We start from the raw sequence: 15,655 nt of genomic DNA on the forward strand, positions 1-15,655 counted from the left end.
AAGTGATAAGAATTTCATAGTATAGTAAGTCATCATAAAGATGTAAAAGTCTAGGTAGACATTGTAAAAATGTCACAGTATAGTAAAGCATTAAAATAAAGTATAAAGTCAAAATATAATTTTGGTATCGACAAAAATGACAAGTAGTATAGTAAAAGTAGACTAAGGCATAAAATATGTCCCTCCTTTTCTTTAGCTTCTAGTAGAAAGGGGGAAGATCTTATGTTTGAGCTTCAGAATTTAAATGTGTCTGAATTTAAGCTGGTGCTACTTCTCCGTGTTTCTAAAGTTGGTCTCTAATATACAGTGAATGAAGGTATGAATTTGAACTTAAGTCCTGTATTGTGTTTTTTTAAGGATTAGACAGTGATCTGACGGTGCTCATTAAGAAGTATGTCGCCTTCTGGTGGCTGGGTTCAAAACATAAAATATCAACTACACATGAACAGTTCAAATTGTTCTTTTTATTAAAAACTAAGGTTGTTGACAATATCAAAAAATCACATTAAACTTGTTTTGGGCTAAAAGAGGAGATGGTGGACGATAGAAATCATTTCTACTGTGGCTTCATACACCATTTAGTTGCCACTAATATACTTCTGTAATGAAGCTGCACAGTGAAGGACATCTGACAACACCTACTTCTGTACAGATTCACTACCAAACTACCTGCCTTGTCACCAGTTGTCCTCTACTACATTACACTTACAGCTCATACGTTTGTATATATATACAGTAAAGAACAGACATGAGTAGATTCTGTTTGGATCAGTTCAAGCCAGCGATCTTATTTACAGATTTTCACATGTAAAAATCCAAAATGGTGAAAATGCCCTGCTCTGGATCATTTCAGAGTTGTGAAGGCGACAAATCCTGTTGAGTGAAATTCATAAAAATGTATTTCATTGACATTTTCCTCTTTCAAAAGCATCGTTATAATTTTCAGAGGAAAAAATACGAAACAGGTTTTTATCAAAATCTACATCTACATTTTGTTAGTACGAAGGAGCATCTTATCCTTCATACTAATCTTTTTTTACAGGAATAGACATAACACAGCTGATATACCTTATGTACATGTATGTTTTATCATCCATTATTCTGAAAACCTGGACTGTTCCTGTTACAATATTTGACATGTTGACTCAGAACCCCAAAAAGTGAGAAAACTACTGTATAAAAACAGAGTCAACATGATTTTTGTTCTGTTGAGTTATGGTAGAACAGTCATGATCTCAGTGTGGAAAGACGGATCGAAAAAACTAGTAACAGCAGACAGAGAAGTTGAGGGTGCCGTCCTTCCTGAAAGTTCTTTTAGGACGTAATGCTTGGAGTCTGCAGCTGATGCAAACACAAGGCTGCAAGGAAAAGCTCCACCCCCCTCTCTGTCCTCATAGATCAAATTTCTACGTCACTCTCTTTGTCGTTGTCGTGGTCACCATCGTAGAACTCATTGGCTGCCTCTGGCCTGAGGAAGTGACATTATTGAAAGCCAGTCAGATACAGGACAACTGCATAACATTTCAATGCACATGCTGCACTTATTTTAAGCCCTGTGCAGGGACACTGACCTGGTGTAGTTTTCCTCAGCCCCCCTCTCGTCAGGGTCAGGCTCATCATTGCGTTCGTAGTTCAGCATGTCAGAGGGAACGTCGTGTATCTGGACGCTAGGTGCGTGGTTCAACATCTTCAAGTTCTCAAACACTGTCTGACGGATCTGCTCCAAGTACTGCAACGACATACACACTCGTAAAATGATCGCAAAGCAGATGTGCTGATGTAATATTGTCATATCATCAGACACAACATCGTCCCTGAAACACCTGGATAAAGACTTACAATCTGCGTTAAAGTTTCCTGAATATAACCAATCCAAATCAAAACATCTCAGGTGTTTCAGACACTGTGGAGCATTTTCACAACTATAAGAACTGTTAAAACACAGTCGCCTCTGTGTGAGTGTGTGTTGATGTTTCACCTGTCTGGAGTTCTGGTTCTCTATCCTGGTGCTAACATCAGGATGCAGCGTGAAGTCTGGAGCAAAGTATTCAAAATACTCTAGAGGTAGCAGAAACAAGAGAAAGTTGGAAAAGATCCACAAAAGAAAACAGATTGGCAGATCAAATCACTGTTAACCTTCAACTATATGTAAAACTAGTAGCTTCACTGAACTTCCCACAGATTAGCGCCGCTAAACAATGCTCAATATGAATCAACTCTTTGAGCGCATTAAAACAACATTATTCTAATACTGGAACAAAACCCCATTGAGGTGCAGCATATGTAATAACAACAGAGGGCTTGATATTAAGTTTACATGAAGTCAGTACAACTCACCGCTATAAGGCAGCTCATCACTGATGGATTCATCCACCAACAGAGATGTTTCAAAGGTCCTACAACACAACAGCACAGAAATTATATTCAGTGACAAAGCAAAAACCAATGACTGGTATTCAAATACAGTTATGGCAAGTTTCTTTGTTGTGAACCAGTGTTCATTCCTAATTTCTCTCTTGTTGGTTTCTAAATATGTCAAAAGAAATTCTTGGTATTTATTCATTTAAATATCTCGATTGTCAGTGTCTTTTCTCCTCTTGTATAACTCAGATGACTCATCCGACTATCAGGATTAGGGCTGAGGAAATCTGATGCCAATCAGGTACGTGCTTCTATATTTTCAGCTGCCTGATCTCTGTATTGAAATGGTTGCACTGCTTACAGGGAACATAAAAGTCCCAGCGTGTGCCTTGTTAACATTACCCTCGACTGTGAAAATACACACTCTGGCAGCATGCTAGCTTACAGTTAACTAGTAGCTACTTCAAACATGAGTCGTCACAAGTCGACACAACAACAAAATGCCAAGAGCTACACGGTTCAAAGTGTGGTTGTATTTCACGAAAAAGGATTCCGATACTGGAATGTGCACTGGACTGTTGACAGTTAAAATCAAAAATTTCAACTTCTAATTCGCCAGATTTCAAGATACAGTTTAAAGTATCAATTTAGCACTGATGTTGGGAAAAACCCAAACGATACCCAAAACTAATCAGGAGCATTAACTAATTTTATTTCATCAGTTAAATCCACAGTTGTTGACATTCCCTGTTAAACTGCTTGTTAATGTCAGCTCTCACGTGCTTGATGCACATTCAGTGGTATTGGCCACTGTAAAAAAAAATCAATATCCACAACTGCCTCCATAGCTTTAAGTGTTTAATTGGACACAGATATGTGGAATCAAACAGCGCTCTGACACACTGTTTATTAGACTCACCAGCAGCGAGCCACGTTCCTCACTGTGTATCCTCCTCCTCCCAGGACCAACAGTGGAATCTTAAAGCTCTTTACAAACTCCACACACTCACTGCACAACACAAGGCAAAGCATACACAGATTAATACACATACAGGCTCCCTCTTTCTTGAAAAACAACAGTTATATACACTGTAAACAATTAGTCATCTGTTACAATGTTTACAAGGACAACACATACAACTAAACACTAGCTCGAATAAGCAAAACTGATAATGTTTCAAACCAAACTCTTGAATGAAATAAGCCTGTCTCACCCGTGTCCTCGTATACTGAGGTTGAAGCAGCCCAGTCTGTCACAGCCTAGAGAATCTGCTCCACACTGCCACCAGAAACATTATGTGTTAACAATCCTCACAAAAGATTTACTCCAATTCTCAAAGAGCTGCATCAGGTCCTAAACCTGAAGAGTAAATGACTCATGAACTGGTAATTCAATAGATGAAGACTCAGACAAACAGACTGACCTGTAAAACGATACAGGTGGGTTGGTAGAAATCCACCACCTGTTTAATAACTGGCTGGAACAAGTGTCTGTAGCCTGAAAACACAAACACACACTGGCTCTAGTTCTTCCTATGACCAGCTGACAGTGGTACTGATCATGTATGATACACAAAAACCTGCATAAGTGTTAGGTCTCAATAATCAGATTTTCACATGAAGTGAACTCACTCTGGTCATCAATGCCGTCTCTAAGAGGAACATTGAGGCAGTAGTATCGTCCGCTCTCTGCCCCAACCTCATACATGTCACCTATAGGAAACACACACACACACACACACACACAATCTGTGTTAACTCACACTTGTCTTAATAAGTTTGTTTAGTTACAAAAAAGAATTTGCACCTTACTTTCCATGGTTTACTCTAAATTAAGAAAACACAAAATATTTCCACGCTAAAATATTTGCTAGATGCTCAAAACAGCTCACACCTGTTCCTGGAAAAAAGTAGTTCCCATATTTGTGGAAGGACACAGTCATGACACGGTCAGTCAAGTAAAAGGCTTCCTGAACACCGTCGCCATGGTGAATGTCTATGTCGATGTACAGAACCCTAGGGTGGTATCTGTAATCAACACACACACACACACACACAAAACATGGGTCAGTTGTAAAAAGAGACTCAGGAACTATAAAATCCAGAGGAGGAGTGGGTTCTTACTTGAGTAGCTCCAGGATACTTATGACAATGTCGTTTACGTAGCAAAACCCAGACGCCTGCAAACACAGGAAACTCATCTTTAAATAAGTAAAGAAACTCACAGCAAAATATACCGAGATGGCAACCAATTCACTAAACTCTGTTCTGACCTCAAATTTCTTGGCATGATGTAAACCTCCAGCCCAGTTAATGGCAATGTCACAGATCTGAAAAAGACAGAGCAGAAATGATCATCAGTCACAAAAGACAAGGACCTCTGGATTAATATCACGCTACTATGTAAGTTTTACTGAAAACGTGAAAATACAAAATTCTGGGGCACGGACCCAAGAACCCCAGAGTGCACAAAGCCTGGCATCACCAACAGCCCATGGCAGACACCCAGGGAGACATACACAGCTCCATCCATCCACTGGACGATAAAAGAGTTATTTTACTTTTTTTTTTAGCAGCTCTTTCATTCGTGCTGCACACTGCGAACCTGATCAGGCCAAACCGAGTGTGTGCGGCTATCTTCATTCATTCATTAAGTTTACAGATTCTGTTGTTTTTACCAAGACTAAGTTTGCACATGTCGGATTACACCATTTGTGTGTGTGCGTGTGTGTGAGAGAGTAAAAGAGCGAGCACTGTGGAGTCAGTGTGTATGTATGTGTGCGTGTGTGCTACATTTTGTTACACGTTGTTACTTTTCCCTCGGGTTCTGGGACTATCATAAAAAAGCTATACAATTCTTTTATATAGTCCACCTCTCATAGTGATGAATTAAAAAGTTTTCATGGGAGTCAGGAGGAGGTTCTCTATCTATTCTCTTCTTTAATGTAATGTATTCCATATATCACGCAGCCCTACTGTGTACCAGCTCTGAATGTTTTAGTGTTGCGCAGTATCAGACCATGCCGACTTATTTTCACCCCTGCTATTGCAACAAAAAGCTGATATGAGCGATGTATCATGTGCTCAGCTAGTCTTTAATGTGAATATAAAAGCATGTATATTTTCACAATGTAACATTGTTGTGTCGGTAGCACTGTGGCTTTTGAACTTGGAACCTTGAACTCTATGCTCAAACATCCATTTCACCCCCAAAAATTGCATTAGGCAATGGTCTTGATATTTTTGCACAGCCCTAGCTTCAGTAAAGCAAAGAAGGGTTAACACTATCATCTGATGCACATATCAGCAATCAGCAGCTGTTGAGCAACAGATTCAAGGCAGGACAGGAAGATAAATGGAAATAATAACAAAACTAAATCAAATAAATCAGTGCTTGTTAAACAGTACAGACCAATGATTTTCACTGCAGCAGAACTGACAACAGCTGTGTTGCATCACATGAGTTACCTTGTGGTTAAGCTGTGTCGCTCCCTGTAAAGATGCTCCAGTGTATCTTGAGCAGAACTCAAATAGACCTGGAAACACAGGACTAAAACATGGACACAGAGTATGTTGAGTATGGTTTAGTCCGCTCTCTAATAACAGTGATTATACACTAGTTTATTAAGTGAAGAATTCTGACATGTACACTGCTGAATGACATTTAGGAAAGTCGCGCCACCCGGCAGCCATCTTTGCTACGCCAAAGGGGCGGTTACAGTGTTTTTGGCTACAGGCTGTACTTCCTCTACACATGAGCAAGACTGTGGAACAATATGACTGGCTTAGAATGTTTCTTGATCTTCTGTTTTGAAGCAGACCATTGGCTTGAATTGGGTGGAGGGGAGGGGCCTGTGTCAGCAGTTTAAGTGGTTCTTCTCTGTCTCTTGTATTGTCTCTTAATAATGATGAGATATTCAAGTATCCGGGTAACAGAGGAAATGAGACATCCTGGAACTGGTAACAAATATGTAACCATGGGATTTTTGTGTGCTATGTTAACTGTGCAATGAATGTCACTGAAATCTTATTACTATTTCTTGAAGCAAATAGTTTTTAGAATAAAAAAAATACTCACCAGTCATCTCCCACATTGAATGTGTTGAGGCTCTTTGTGAAGCCCTGCATGTTGTTGGGGCTGACCTTCTGCAGAAAGTCTATGTAGTCTTCAGAGTGGAAACGACACATGTCATGCTGAGATGCTTTGTATGGCTTGAACACCTAACAAACACAAAAAAGACACTGTAATGTCTTTCTTTTTTTGGCAATAGTAGTCAACCATTACTTCAGTATGAGAAGCATCGTCAGGGTCTGAATCCCTAGATCCATGTCTTTGTGCTGCTCACCATCATTTTCTTGTAAAGTCCATAGTGCAAAACCAGACTGTGAGTCAGAGACAAGCGGTGAGGCTTCATGGGGTGGCCAGCACCTGGCAGAGACAGTTTCCACATTTTAGTACAGTTACTTCACCAGTGTATTCGTAGTTCATAAGACTCCAAGGACGTGCAGCAAGTCGTCAAGTTGCAGAACCACACTGATGGAGCATTATCATGACTCAGTCAATCCTAGCAAAATGAAATGACACTATAACACAAGATTTAGACAACAAAGCATCAATAACAGATTAACTGTTCAGCGCGATGTGCGGTTGCAAAGGTTAAACATAATTAACTAATTATTACTAAGAAGAAAACCGTAGAGAGAGAGTTTGTGTACATGTCGGATCGAGTGGAGCACGTAACTGTAAGTCAACCATGCACCGGAAGCACTTTATATACATGGACAGACAACAAAAACAAGAGTTTACATATGACTAAAGTATGTATTGTGACGTAAGCTAGCAATTATTTTGGGATGTTTACAATCGCATAGCTATGGGTGTTAAACCCGCTTCAGTCAAAACCTACACGACGAACCCCACAAAACAACAGTAAGAGCGTGAGATGCAAAAACAGTCATGTAAAAATAAAAACAGCAGCCTGAGGATATTAGCATGTAGCTGGCTAACATCAGCACCGTTCCCTTTGTAGGCCTGCTCATTGAGACAACAAAACCCACCGTAATGAAAGTTGCCCACGTCGGGGTCGTAAAAGTAGGATGTCCTGTTGGTCATCCTGAAAGAAATATCTTCTGGCTGTTTCCCCCCGTAACAAAGTGTTTCTGCAGCTAAAAACCCCGCATTTCTCTTCAATTAGCAGAGAGCCGCCATGGTGAAAACCAAGCTTTTGCGTCATCAGACCGCGACAGCACTGACGGCGAGGGGAGGGGGAGCAGCTGAATTGCGTGGGAGGAGAAAAGACAATTAGAGATAGAAATAACACCCAGACACAGAGAATTACAAAATTAAACTTTCCTCCACACAATCCAAAATGCCAATATTTACAACAGAAAAGATCGAGGAGCATATATCAGGTCGAGATCTGAGTGGATTGAAGGAAATGAGAACATTTAGTGTGTTGCTGCAGAGTAGAAAAAAAGAGAGGAGAGGAATTCAGGACAAACTCTCTGATAAATCCTGACCCATGCTCAGACCCAAAATAAATAAGTCATGTCTATTAAAACCTCTACAACTCTTCATTTTCTGCTGAAGATTCAGATACTTTATTAAATCAAATTAAAAAATGTATCCCTCAAATCGACAGTGACTTCTGGAGCGATTGAGGACTTCACAATGGATGAATAAAACAGAGCAGTCATATGCTTACAATTAGTTATCTCCTGGGCCGCATGGATTATTAGACATTTGTTGGGGAACTTGTCACTACGATTTTATAATTTTTGTGTCTTCCTGTTTTAAATCCCAGTATTCTTGCCATGTTTTGTGACTGTATTTGTTAATGATAGTTTTTACTGTTTGTATTGGTACTGTTTGAGACAAGCATCTGATACTGTATATGACTTTTGAAAATGTCTAATTAAAAACAAGCATTGGGACAGCAATCACAAAGCTAAGCATGTTAAATTGATTATGTGTTATACTAATTGATGACAAGCACCCACCATATGGGTTAAGGCCACAGGTGAACAGATCCTTTGTTGCAAGTAAATGCCCTTACTAGGTAGATCATTTGTTGCAAATATATCCAGTACAGAAGAAATGTTATCATTAAAAAAAAGCAGATAGACATCTCCCAAATCTAATGGAGTTAGAAACGCTCCACGACCCCCCAAAGATAAATGGTGTCAAAAGTCAATCACTACTCTATACACTATTAGAATCAACTCATTGTGAAACTGTTGTGGGAGACAAATTCAATTTGGAAAAGTATGACACCATTATGTTTGAGACAAAGCAAATGTTTTGATGGTGGAGAAACCACCTCCTGATTGGCTGAAAGGGCAGGAGCAGAGAGGACAGTGGGCAATATAAGCAGAAGGTTTACATCTTGTGAAAGAATAAACTCTTCTGCACTGAACTCTGACCATCTCCAGTGAATTCTTTTGAACAACTATTGACACTCCTGTAATAGCATAGTACACATGTTGGAAAAGAAGTCTAGACTTAGTATCTGGCCCAGTGTTTTTCTTTCTCTTTCTTTCTTTTCTTTCTCCAACAAGCTCCCCGGAGATGTTTAGTGTGAGCTCTGAACATTGTTACACTTTTGTGTTACAGATTATATTTGATCTTAAGAAGATTAGGTTCTTAAAATGAAAAAGTAATCTAAGTAAACATATTCATTTTGTGTGTTTACTCATTGCATCCATTTTCTTAACATCTGTCTCTACTAATTGACACAACTCTGTGTCTATTCCACCTGTACTCATCCATGTGTTGCGCGCAGTGCTGCACTCAAATTACTAGTTTTAGTCACCTGAACGTCTCATCACTGTGTCGGCGCGCAATCCTTGAATTAACTGTAAAACAAGCAGTGTTTTTATTCAGTATTTCTGCAGACATGGAGTACAGACAACCTCGAGTTGGGCTGGTGCCAGGCTGTAGGTCAATGGCCGATCGAAGGGATGGTGAGGGGGCAGAGAGGTGGCCTTGGCCTTACTGAAGACCTCTCGGAAGTCATGGTACTCTGGCGGAACCCTGGAGAGACCAAATACAGCATAAACAGCGTCGGACAGTTGGTAACAGTCTTTATTCACTGGCTCACAGCAGATGAGGTGGTAGACAATACTAAAGACAAAAAGGCAAAAGACGGGGACGGAAGGCAGAGGTGATTACCAGGTTTCAGAAGAGGTAAGGTAAGTCGGAGACAGGCAGGGTCGGCAACAGAGAATAAGTGATTTCTAAATTTTACTTAACTTGTATTTCATTGCAGACAGTATGTTAAGTTATTTCATGTTTTGTATGGTCAACTTAATTTTATTTATAATTATACCGTCCACTTCTCTGGACTCGAAGGCATCTGGGATGGACCATAACACTGTGGAAATGTGTGTGTGTCGGACAAGTCATTATTTCAAGGCTTTTTTGGGAGAAATGTACGCCGTGTGCTCTGGACCAAATATGAAAAGGACCATCTAGACTGTTATCAGCCAGGGTCTGTCATGGTATGGGGTTGTGTCAGTGCCCTTGGCAAAGATTACATAGATTACGTACACCTCTGTGATGGCACCATTAATGCAGAAAAATACATAGAGATTTTGGAGCAGTATATGCTGCCTTCAAGATGATATCTTTTCCAGAGACATCCATGTACAAGTGAACAAGACAATGCAAAAACACATTACAAAAGGCATGGCTATTAGAAGAGGGTGCGGGTGCTGGACTGGCCTGCGTTGGTCTGGACTTGGCCACTGTACTGTTGCACAACTTAAGACTTGTTTGCAGGAAGAATGGGAAACAATTACACCTGAAACCATTTGTCACTTGGTGTCTTGAGTCCCTGAAGGTCTTTGACGTGTTTTGAAAAGGAATGGCAACATTACAAAGTGGTAAAGCTTTAATGTCCCAACCTTTTTAAAATAGTTTACAAGAATCAAATTTGAAATAAGTGTTCATTTTCCAAAAAGTTCATGATAACATCTGATAATATGCTTTTGTGTTGTTTTTATTGTAATACAGGTCAAAGATGATATATAAATCTGTAGTAATTTTTAATTTTAAATGTAACATACCATCTCAACTTTTTTTGATTATGTATCGTGTAATGAGCAAGTTCTCTTAGTGCATATTATTTCACTATTAAGACCAGTCGAGTTATCTTTGCAATATAAGGAAGGGGACAACTCCCAGGATGGGGTGTCTAGACCCCCATTAAATCCACCCGTGACATCATTACATTCCTTTGATTTTTGTAGTGTGACATCATTACATTCCTTTGACTTTGGAGTGTGACATCATCACATTTATGTTGTCTTTATTCTCTAGAATTGAGTCTCCTTTGATGATTTTGAACAACTAGTACATATTGCCACCAGCCAATACACGATAGAAGTAAAGACGAAGAAGAAGAAGCTTGATCAGTATTTGGAAACCTTTTCCTGAAAAACTACCACAACGACAATGTCAACTTCCAGTCCAAATTATCTGCCAATGTCCGAAAAGGAGCTGGAGGAGACTGTTTTTTTTAGGAGCGATACCAACTCCTACCTGATAATGGGCACGCACAGTAATCCACGTGACTGCCAAATCCTCAACTGTTTCAGTGTTGACATGGCTGAGATGGTGACGGTCCAAATCCCAAAACTGAATGAAGATTGTTTCCTTCAAGAAGTGGCGAAGTTGGAGGCGGTCAGGGAACTTGACTCAGAGAAACATATTGTCAAACTTAGTGACCTGATGTGTGAGAGGGAATGGATGCCACTGACTTTCGATGAAATTCGACTTGTGATACACCAGCTGCTGGTCTCCGTTGAGGCCATACATAGTATGGGCATTGTGCATACTGACTTAAAACTTGAGAACCTAATGCTTGTCAATCACAAGGATAAACCATTCGAGATCAAGCTGATCAATTTTGGCCATGCATTCCAAGAGAGCCAAGTGAAATATGGAAATACACAGAGTACGCAGAAGGAATACACAGCACCGGAATCAACCTTGGGCCTCCCCTTGTCCGAAGCTGTCGATATGTGGGGAGTGGGTTGCATCATGCTTTACCTCTATCTTGGACAAAATCCACACCTTTATGATTGTGCTTATAGTTGGATAAAAACTATTGCGGACCAACTGGTTGAACCTGGATGGCCAGGGGATCAGGTACTGTGGTCTGGAGTATACAGCTGGAGGTATTTTATCTTCAATAAGAAAACCGGGTGGAGACTGAGGACACCAAAAGAGTACCAGGAGGTAAATGGCCTAAAGCCACAATTTTCCATGGAATGTTCAAGGAATTTAGGAGACGTGCTACAGGGATTAACAGACAACCACAAAGACCTTGACAGGATGGCATTTTTAGACCTCGTAAAATGTTGTCTACGTCCTGATGCTAAGCGTAGAATTAGTCCCAGTGTAGCCCTTAAACATCCTTTTTTTAGAATGGTTGACATGGCAAATATACTGAAAACAATCTCAAATGAAGAAGAGGTAACGCAGAAGACAGAGCCGTCTAAAACTTCAATCCAGAAGAAGAATCAGGCTGCTGAAAAGGAAAGAAAAGGGGTGCAGGAGAAAAAGCCTTCTCTCTGGATGAGAATTCGACACTTTCTGGGACTGAGGAAACCACAGAGATTGAAGAAGCCAAAGGATCCTGCACCCAACAGACCCGAGGATGACAGTGCTGGTGAAAAGGAAAGAAAAGGGGTGCAGGAGAAAAAGCCTTCTCTCTGGAAGAGAATTCGACACTTTCTGGGACTGAGGCGCCACAGAGATTGAAGAATCCAAAGGATCCTGCACCCAACAGACCCGAGGATGACAGTGCTGATGAAGAGTCAGCGTCCTTTTCTTCAAGCCTTGGAGCTGCAGCTGCCATCACACCCAATGATGACAGTACTGATGAAGAGTCTGTCAGTCATGAGCTTTAAAAGAACATCAGTTCTGACCAGCAGAAGACAAAGGAAAAAAAGTACGTAAGGAAAAAGAAGACAAAGGAATGGGAAGAAAAAGACAAAGGGAAGAAGAAGATAAGCAGAAGACAAAGGGACAAAAAGAGAAAGAAAAGAAGACAAAGGGAAGGGAAGAAGAAGATAAGCAGAAGACAAAGTTAGATGAAATTAAGCAGGAAAAAAAGTGAAGAAGATAAGCAGAGACAGATCATCCAGAATGCAGATGCCCGCCTGTTCCTTAACTTACTCAAATTCACTCACGCTACTCCGCTCCTCCACTCCCTAATAATAATAACTTTATGGGAAGTTTGGGCAAAGCAATCAATGGAGTAAAACGCGACTTTCTGAACTTCTGCAACAGTCACTACAAACCTGAGAAAGGCACATTTATATGTTCTCTTTTGGTGTGATATTTTCTGCACAACCACAACAGCCTGCTATGCACACCGCATCCCCGCCTCATGGTGTCTCCGCACGCCCGGACGGTGCCGCCACCTCAACAGGTAACACTACCTCCTCTGGTTTCAAGGACGTGCTGCTCTCTTCCCTACGCAATGAGATGGCGGCTATTTTCAAGACCAAGCTACAAATGGCTTTCAGCGATGACCTCTTATGGAGTGCGAGGGAGTACTTAAATTATAATTTAACTCAAATCAAGAAGTAACCAAAACCAACAACGAAAAGAAGAGAACAAGTACATTTTTGAGGAAAGCAATAAATAAAAATATTCTAAACCAAGGACAACACAAGTTTGTTTTACTGAGAAGGCAGGAGACGTGTTTCCAATCAAAAAAATTTACAAAAGTTTATTTCATAAATATCAAGAACAGTGGGAATTTAACCTAAAACGGAGTCTTGTTACTTAATACCAAAAAAAAAACACTGGGCTTCCTCCAGGGCTGGGGCCGCTATGGTTAAGGTGAGTGAGGGGGGAGTGAAGGCGTCAACTAAAATGGGAGCACCACAGTCCACATGTAAAACACTAAGCACACACGCACACACACACAAGGGCAAAGCCAAAAAGGAGTGGAAGGACACTACACACAAAAGGACACCATCACCGAAATAGAGGGGCAGGTCACCAGTGAGGCCCTCAGCTCCTGGAAGTAAGCAGACAGAGAGGAACAGTTATTGGAACATAAAACCATATGAAAACAAGATACTCAAAATATAACAAATATCACAATGATACGAACTCACATATAATCTCAATTAGAAAATCAAAATAATCCCAAAATTATTAGATACTGGTTGTGTTTGTTCCTAAACAATCAAATGTATTTTCTAGTCATGGAGACAGTATTGCCTGCTTACGCAGTCTCATGTCTGTGATGTCTAGGGAGTGAAGGCTTTGACCTTCTCCAAGCTCTCGCACTTCCCAAACACGTATCATTGTGTCTGTACCTGGCTGGTTAGCTTAGCTCCGCTAACCTTCAGGCAAGATACCAGCAGTAACGGCGATGCTAACGGGAGGGACGAGAGTTATTAACCCGACATGAAGCGTTCACACAGCGGAGAGAGGAGTGTTAGAGTTTATGGTGATAAATCTTTTAAACTGAAGGCGACTGTGTGTTTAGTGAATATCATCAAGTTAGATATCTAACGTTATGTAAAGTTGTTCAGCTCGCCAACCTATTTGGCTTGACTACGTTACTGTGAGTAACTTCAGTAATAATGTTTTATTAGATTATTGTTTCAGAAATAACGTCAGTGCAGCTGCTGCAGTGTGAAACTTATTGAGCTGAACTTTATTTATGAATGAACAGTTTACCTACCAGGTATAGACCTGTTTTCATAACTTACCAACAATTAAAGCAAATTATTGCACATGATGCATTACATTATATATGCAATACTTTTAATGTGAAAGAACTCCATACCGCACATTCATTGTAGTAGACTGTTTAATCCCAAACCATATTCAGATACATATTTGAATATCCACAGAATATAAGGACACAGACTTTGTTTGAAAGTAACACGTATCTCTGCAATAATGCCATACTTTTATGTAGAAGCTGCCGATCTCCACCATGTTGCTGCGGCCACAGTGGATTCTGAGGACATCAGGTGTTGCAGTGCCTCATGAAATGAAAAAAGTCATGTTAAAGGATGTTTTATGCTAAAATCATTGTCACATCTGTAGATATTAAGGAACAGAGGAAAAACATGATTATTGACAGATACTGTACAATACAATCATTACAATAATTTTGACACATGTAATATCAGCTGTGTTAAGCAGCCAAGACGGGTACCTACAGTTTATTCTGTGTTCAGCAGGTGGAAGCACCACAGATTTCAGCCAAACTGATGTACTAAAAGAAATAAACATTGTATAAATATATAAAATGTCTTTCTACCACATCTGTAATATTAAAGGGTGATAATCTCTCACAGTGCTGTTGATAACAGTCCACTTCAAGTCCCTCAACTTCTCTCAGTGTTAAAACAGATACATATATAATAAATATGAGCACTGTTTACAACAGTGGTGTGTGGAGATTATAATCACATCTAAACTGTTATATAATTACACATCTGCACTGAGTCTAATTCACTGTGAATTCCATAACAGGCTAAAAAAAAGAGGTTGTAATAGTAATGGCGGTTATACAAGTCTGTATCACATGCAGCTTATTAATATTAACTTAATAAAATTACAATCAAATGACAAAACACAACTCTTTACTAAAGCTAGTTAACTTGCTTCAAACTTCATCAGACGTGTTAAATAAACGGTGAATTACCACAATAACATCAAAAACCACTTGAGGAATGTAAGTATATGTGGTATGATTATAATAATAAATAAATCAATAGGTTTTGTTGTTGTAAAGTTTCAGGGTAACTTACCGCTGTTCGGTAGGATGTTACGACCGCGACCATCCCGGAGCACTAACACCGCAGCGCTAGCCGGTTAGCAGTCGCGGGTAGCATTTAGCCTAGCTCCTTAGCCTGAGCTAACCAGGTAACGATGAGCTCTGTGGGCGTAGCTCAGTTGTCAGTCTTCAGTCGGCCCGCCTAGCGTCCACACGCGCGCCTCCGTTTTGCCCATTTGTGGGTTCGCCCGGAACTAGGAGGAGCCAGGCCCCGGCAAGATGGCGCCGGGTGAAACGCCCACTACGAGCCTCATTTGCACTCTTCAGAAACCAACGGGTGACGTCACGGACACTACGTCCATCTTTATATACAGTCTATGCTCTGGACTCAAAGGCATCTGGGATGGACCATAACACTGTGGAAACGTGTATAGACCAGTCAGTATTTCAGGCTTTTTTGGAAGAAATGGACGCTGTGTGCTCCAGACCAAATATGAAAAGGACCATCTAGACTGTTATCAGCCAGGGTCTGTCAT

At 40.3% G+C, this 15,655-nt stretch overlaps 1 protein-coding gene and 1 long non-coding RNA gene across 2 annotated transcripts; both read right to left on the reverse strand.

The window, feature by feature from the left end:
- Positions 1-444: 444 nt before the first annotated feature.
- Positions 445-7,647, reverse strand: hdac3 (histone deacetylase 3). The gene is made up of 15 exons (XM_020085567.2): positions 7,420-7,647; positions 6,708-6,790; positions 6,440-6,582; positions 5,830-5,911; positions 4,635-4,691; positions 4,486-4,541; positions 4,256-4,389; positions 3,994-4,074; positions 3,786-3,859; positions 3,576-3,640; positions 3,281-3,370; positions 2,338-2,396; positions 1,979-2,058; positions 1,572-1,729; positions 445-1,468 (listed from the first exon to the last, which is right to left on the reverse strand). The coding sequence occupies exons 1-15, from the start codon at positions 7,472-7,474 to the stop codon at positions 1,399-1,401; spliced, it is 1,287 nt and encodes a 428-aa protein (XP_019941126.1). The 5' UTR covers positions 7,475-7,647; the 3' UTR covers positions 445-1,398.
- A 2,305-nt stretch (positions 7,648-9,952) lies between these two features.
- Positions 9,953-14,429, reverse strand: LOC138411522 (uncharacterized). Its single transcript, XR_011244146.1, has 2 exons — positions 14,303-14,429; positions 9,953-13,397 (listed from the first exon to the last, which is right to left on the reverse strand). It is a non-coding gene; the product is annotated as an uncharacterized lncRNA (long non-coding RNA).
- Positions 14,430-15,655: the final 1,226 nt, after the last annotated feature.

Source organism: Paralichthys olivaceus, chromosome 9 (assembly GCF_024713975.1).
Source record: "Paralichthys olivaceus isolate ysfri-2021 chromosome 9, ASM2471397v2, whole genome shotgun sequence".
Taxonomy (NCBI): domain Eukaryota; kingdom Metazoa; phylum Chordata; class Actinopteri; order Pleuronectiformes; family Paralichthyidae; genus Paralichthys; species Paralichthys olivaceus.

Bases quoted from the DNA above. Each gene is read 5' to 3' on its own strand.
- hdac3 (XM_020085567.2), bottom strand. From the start codon at position 7,474: ATGACCAACAGGACATCCTACTTTTACGACCCCGACGTGGGCAACTTT. The intron at 4,390-4,485 runs GTAAGAACCCAC...TGTTGATTACAG, and splicing joins AGTATCCTGGAGCTACTCAA to ATACCACCCTAGGGTTCTGT. The intron at 2,059-2,337 runs GTGAGTTGTACT...TGCTACCTCTAG, and splicing joins TGATGAGCTGCCTTATAGCG to AGTATTTTGAATACTTTGCT.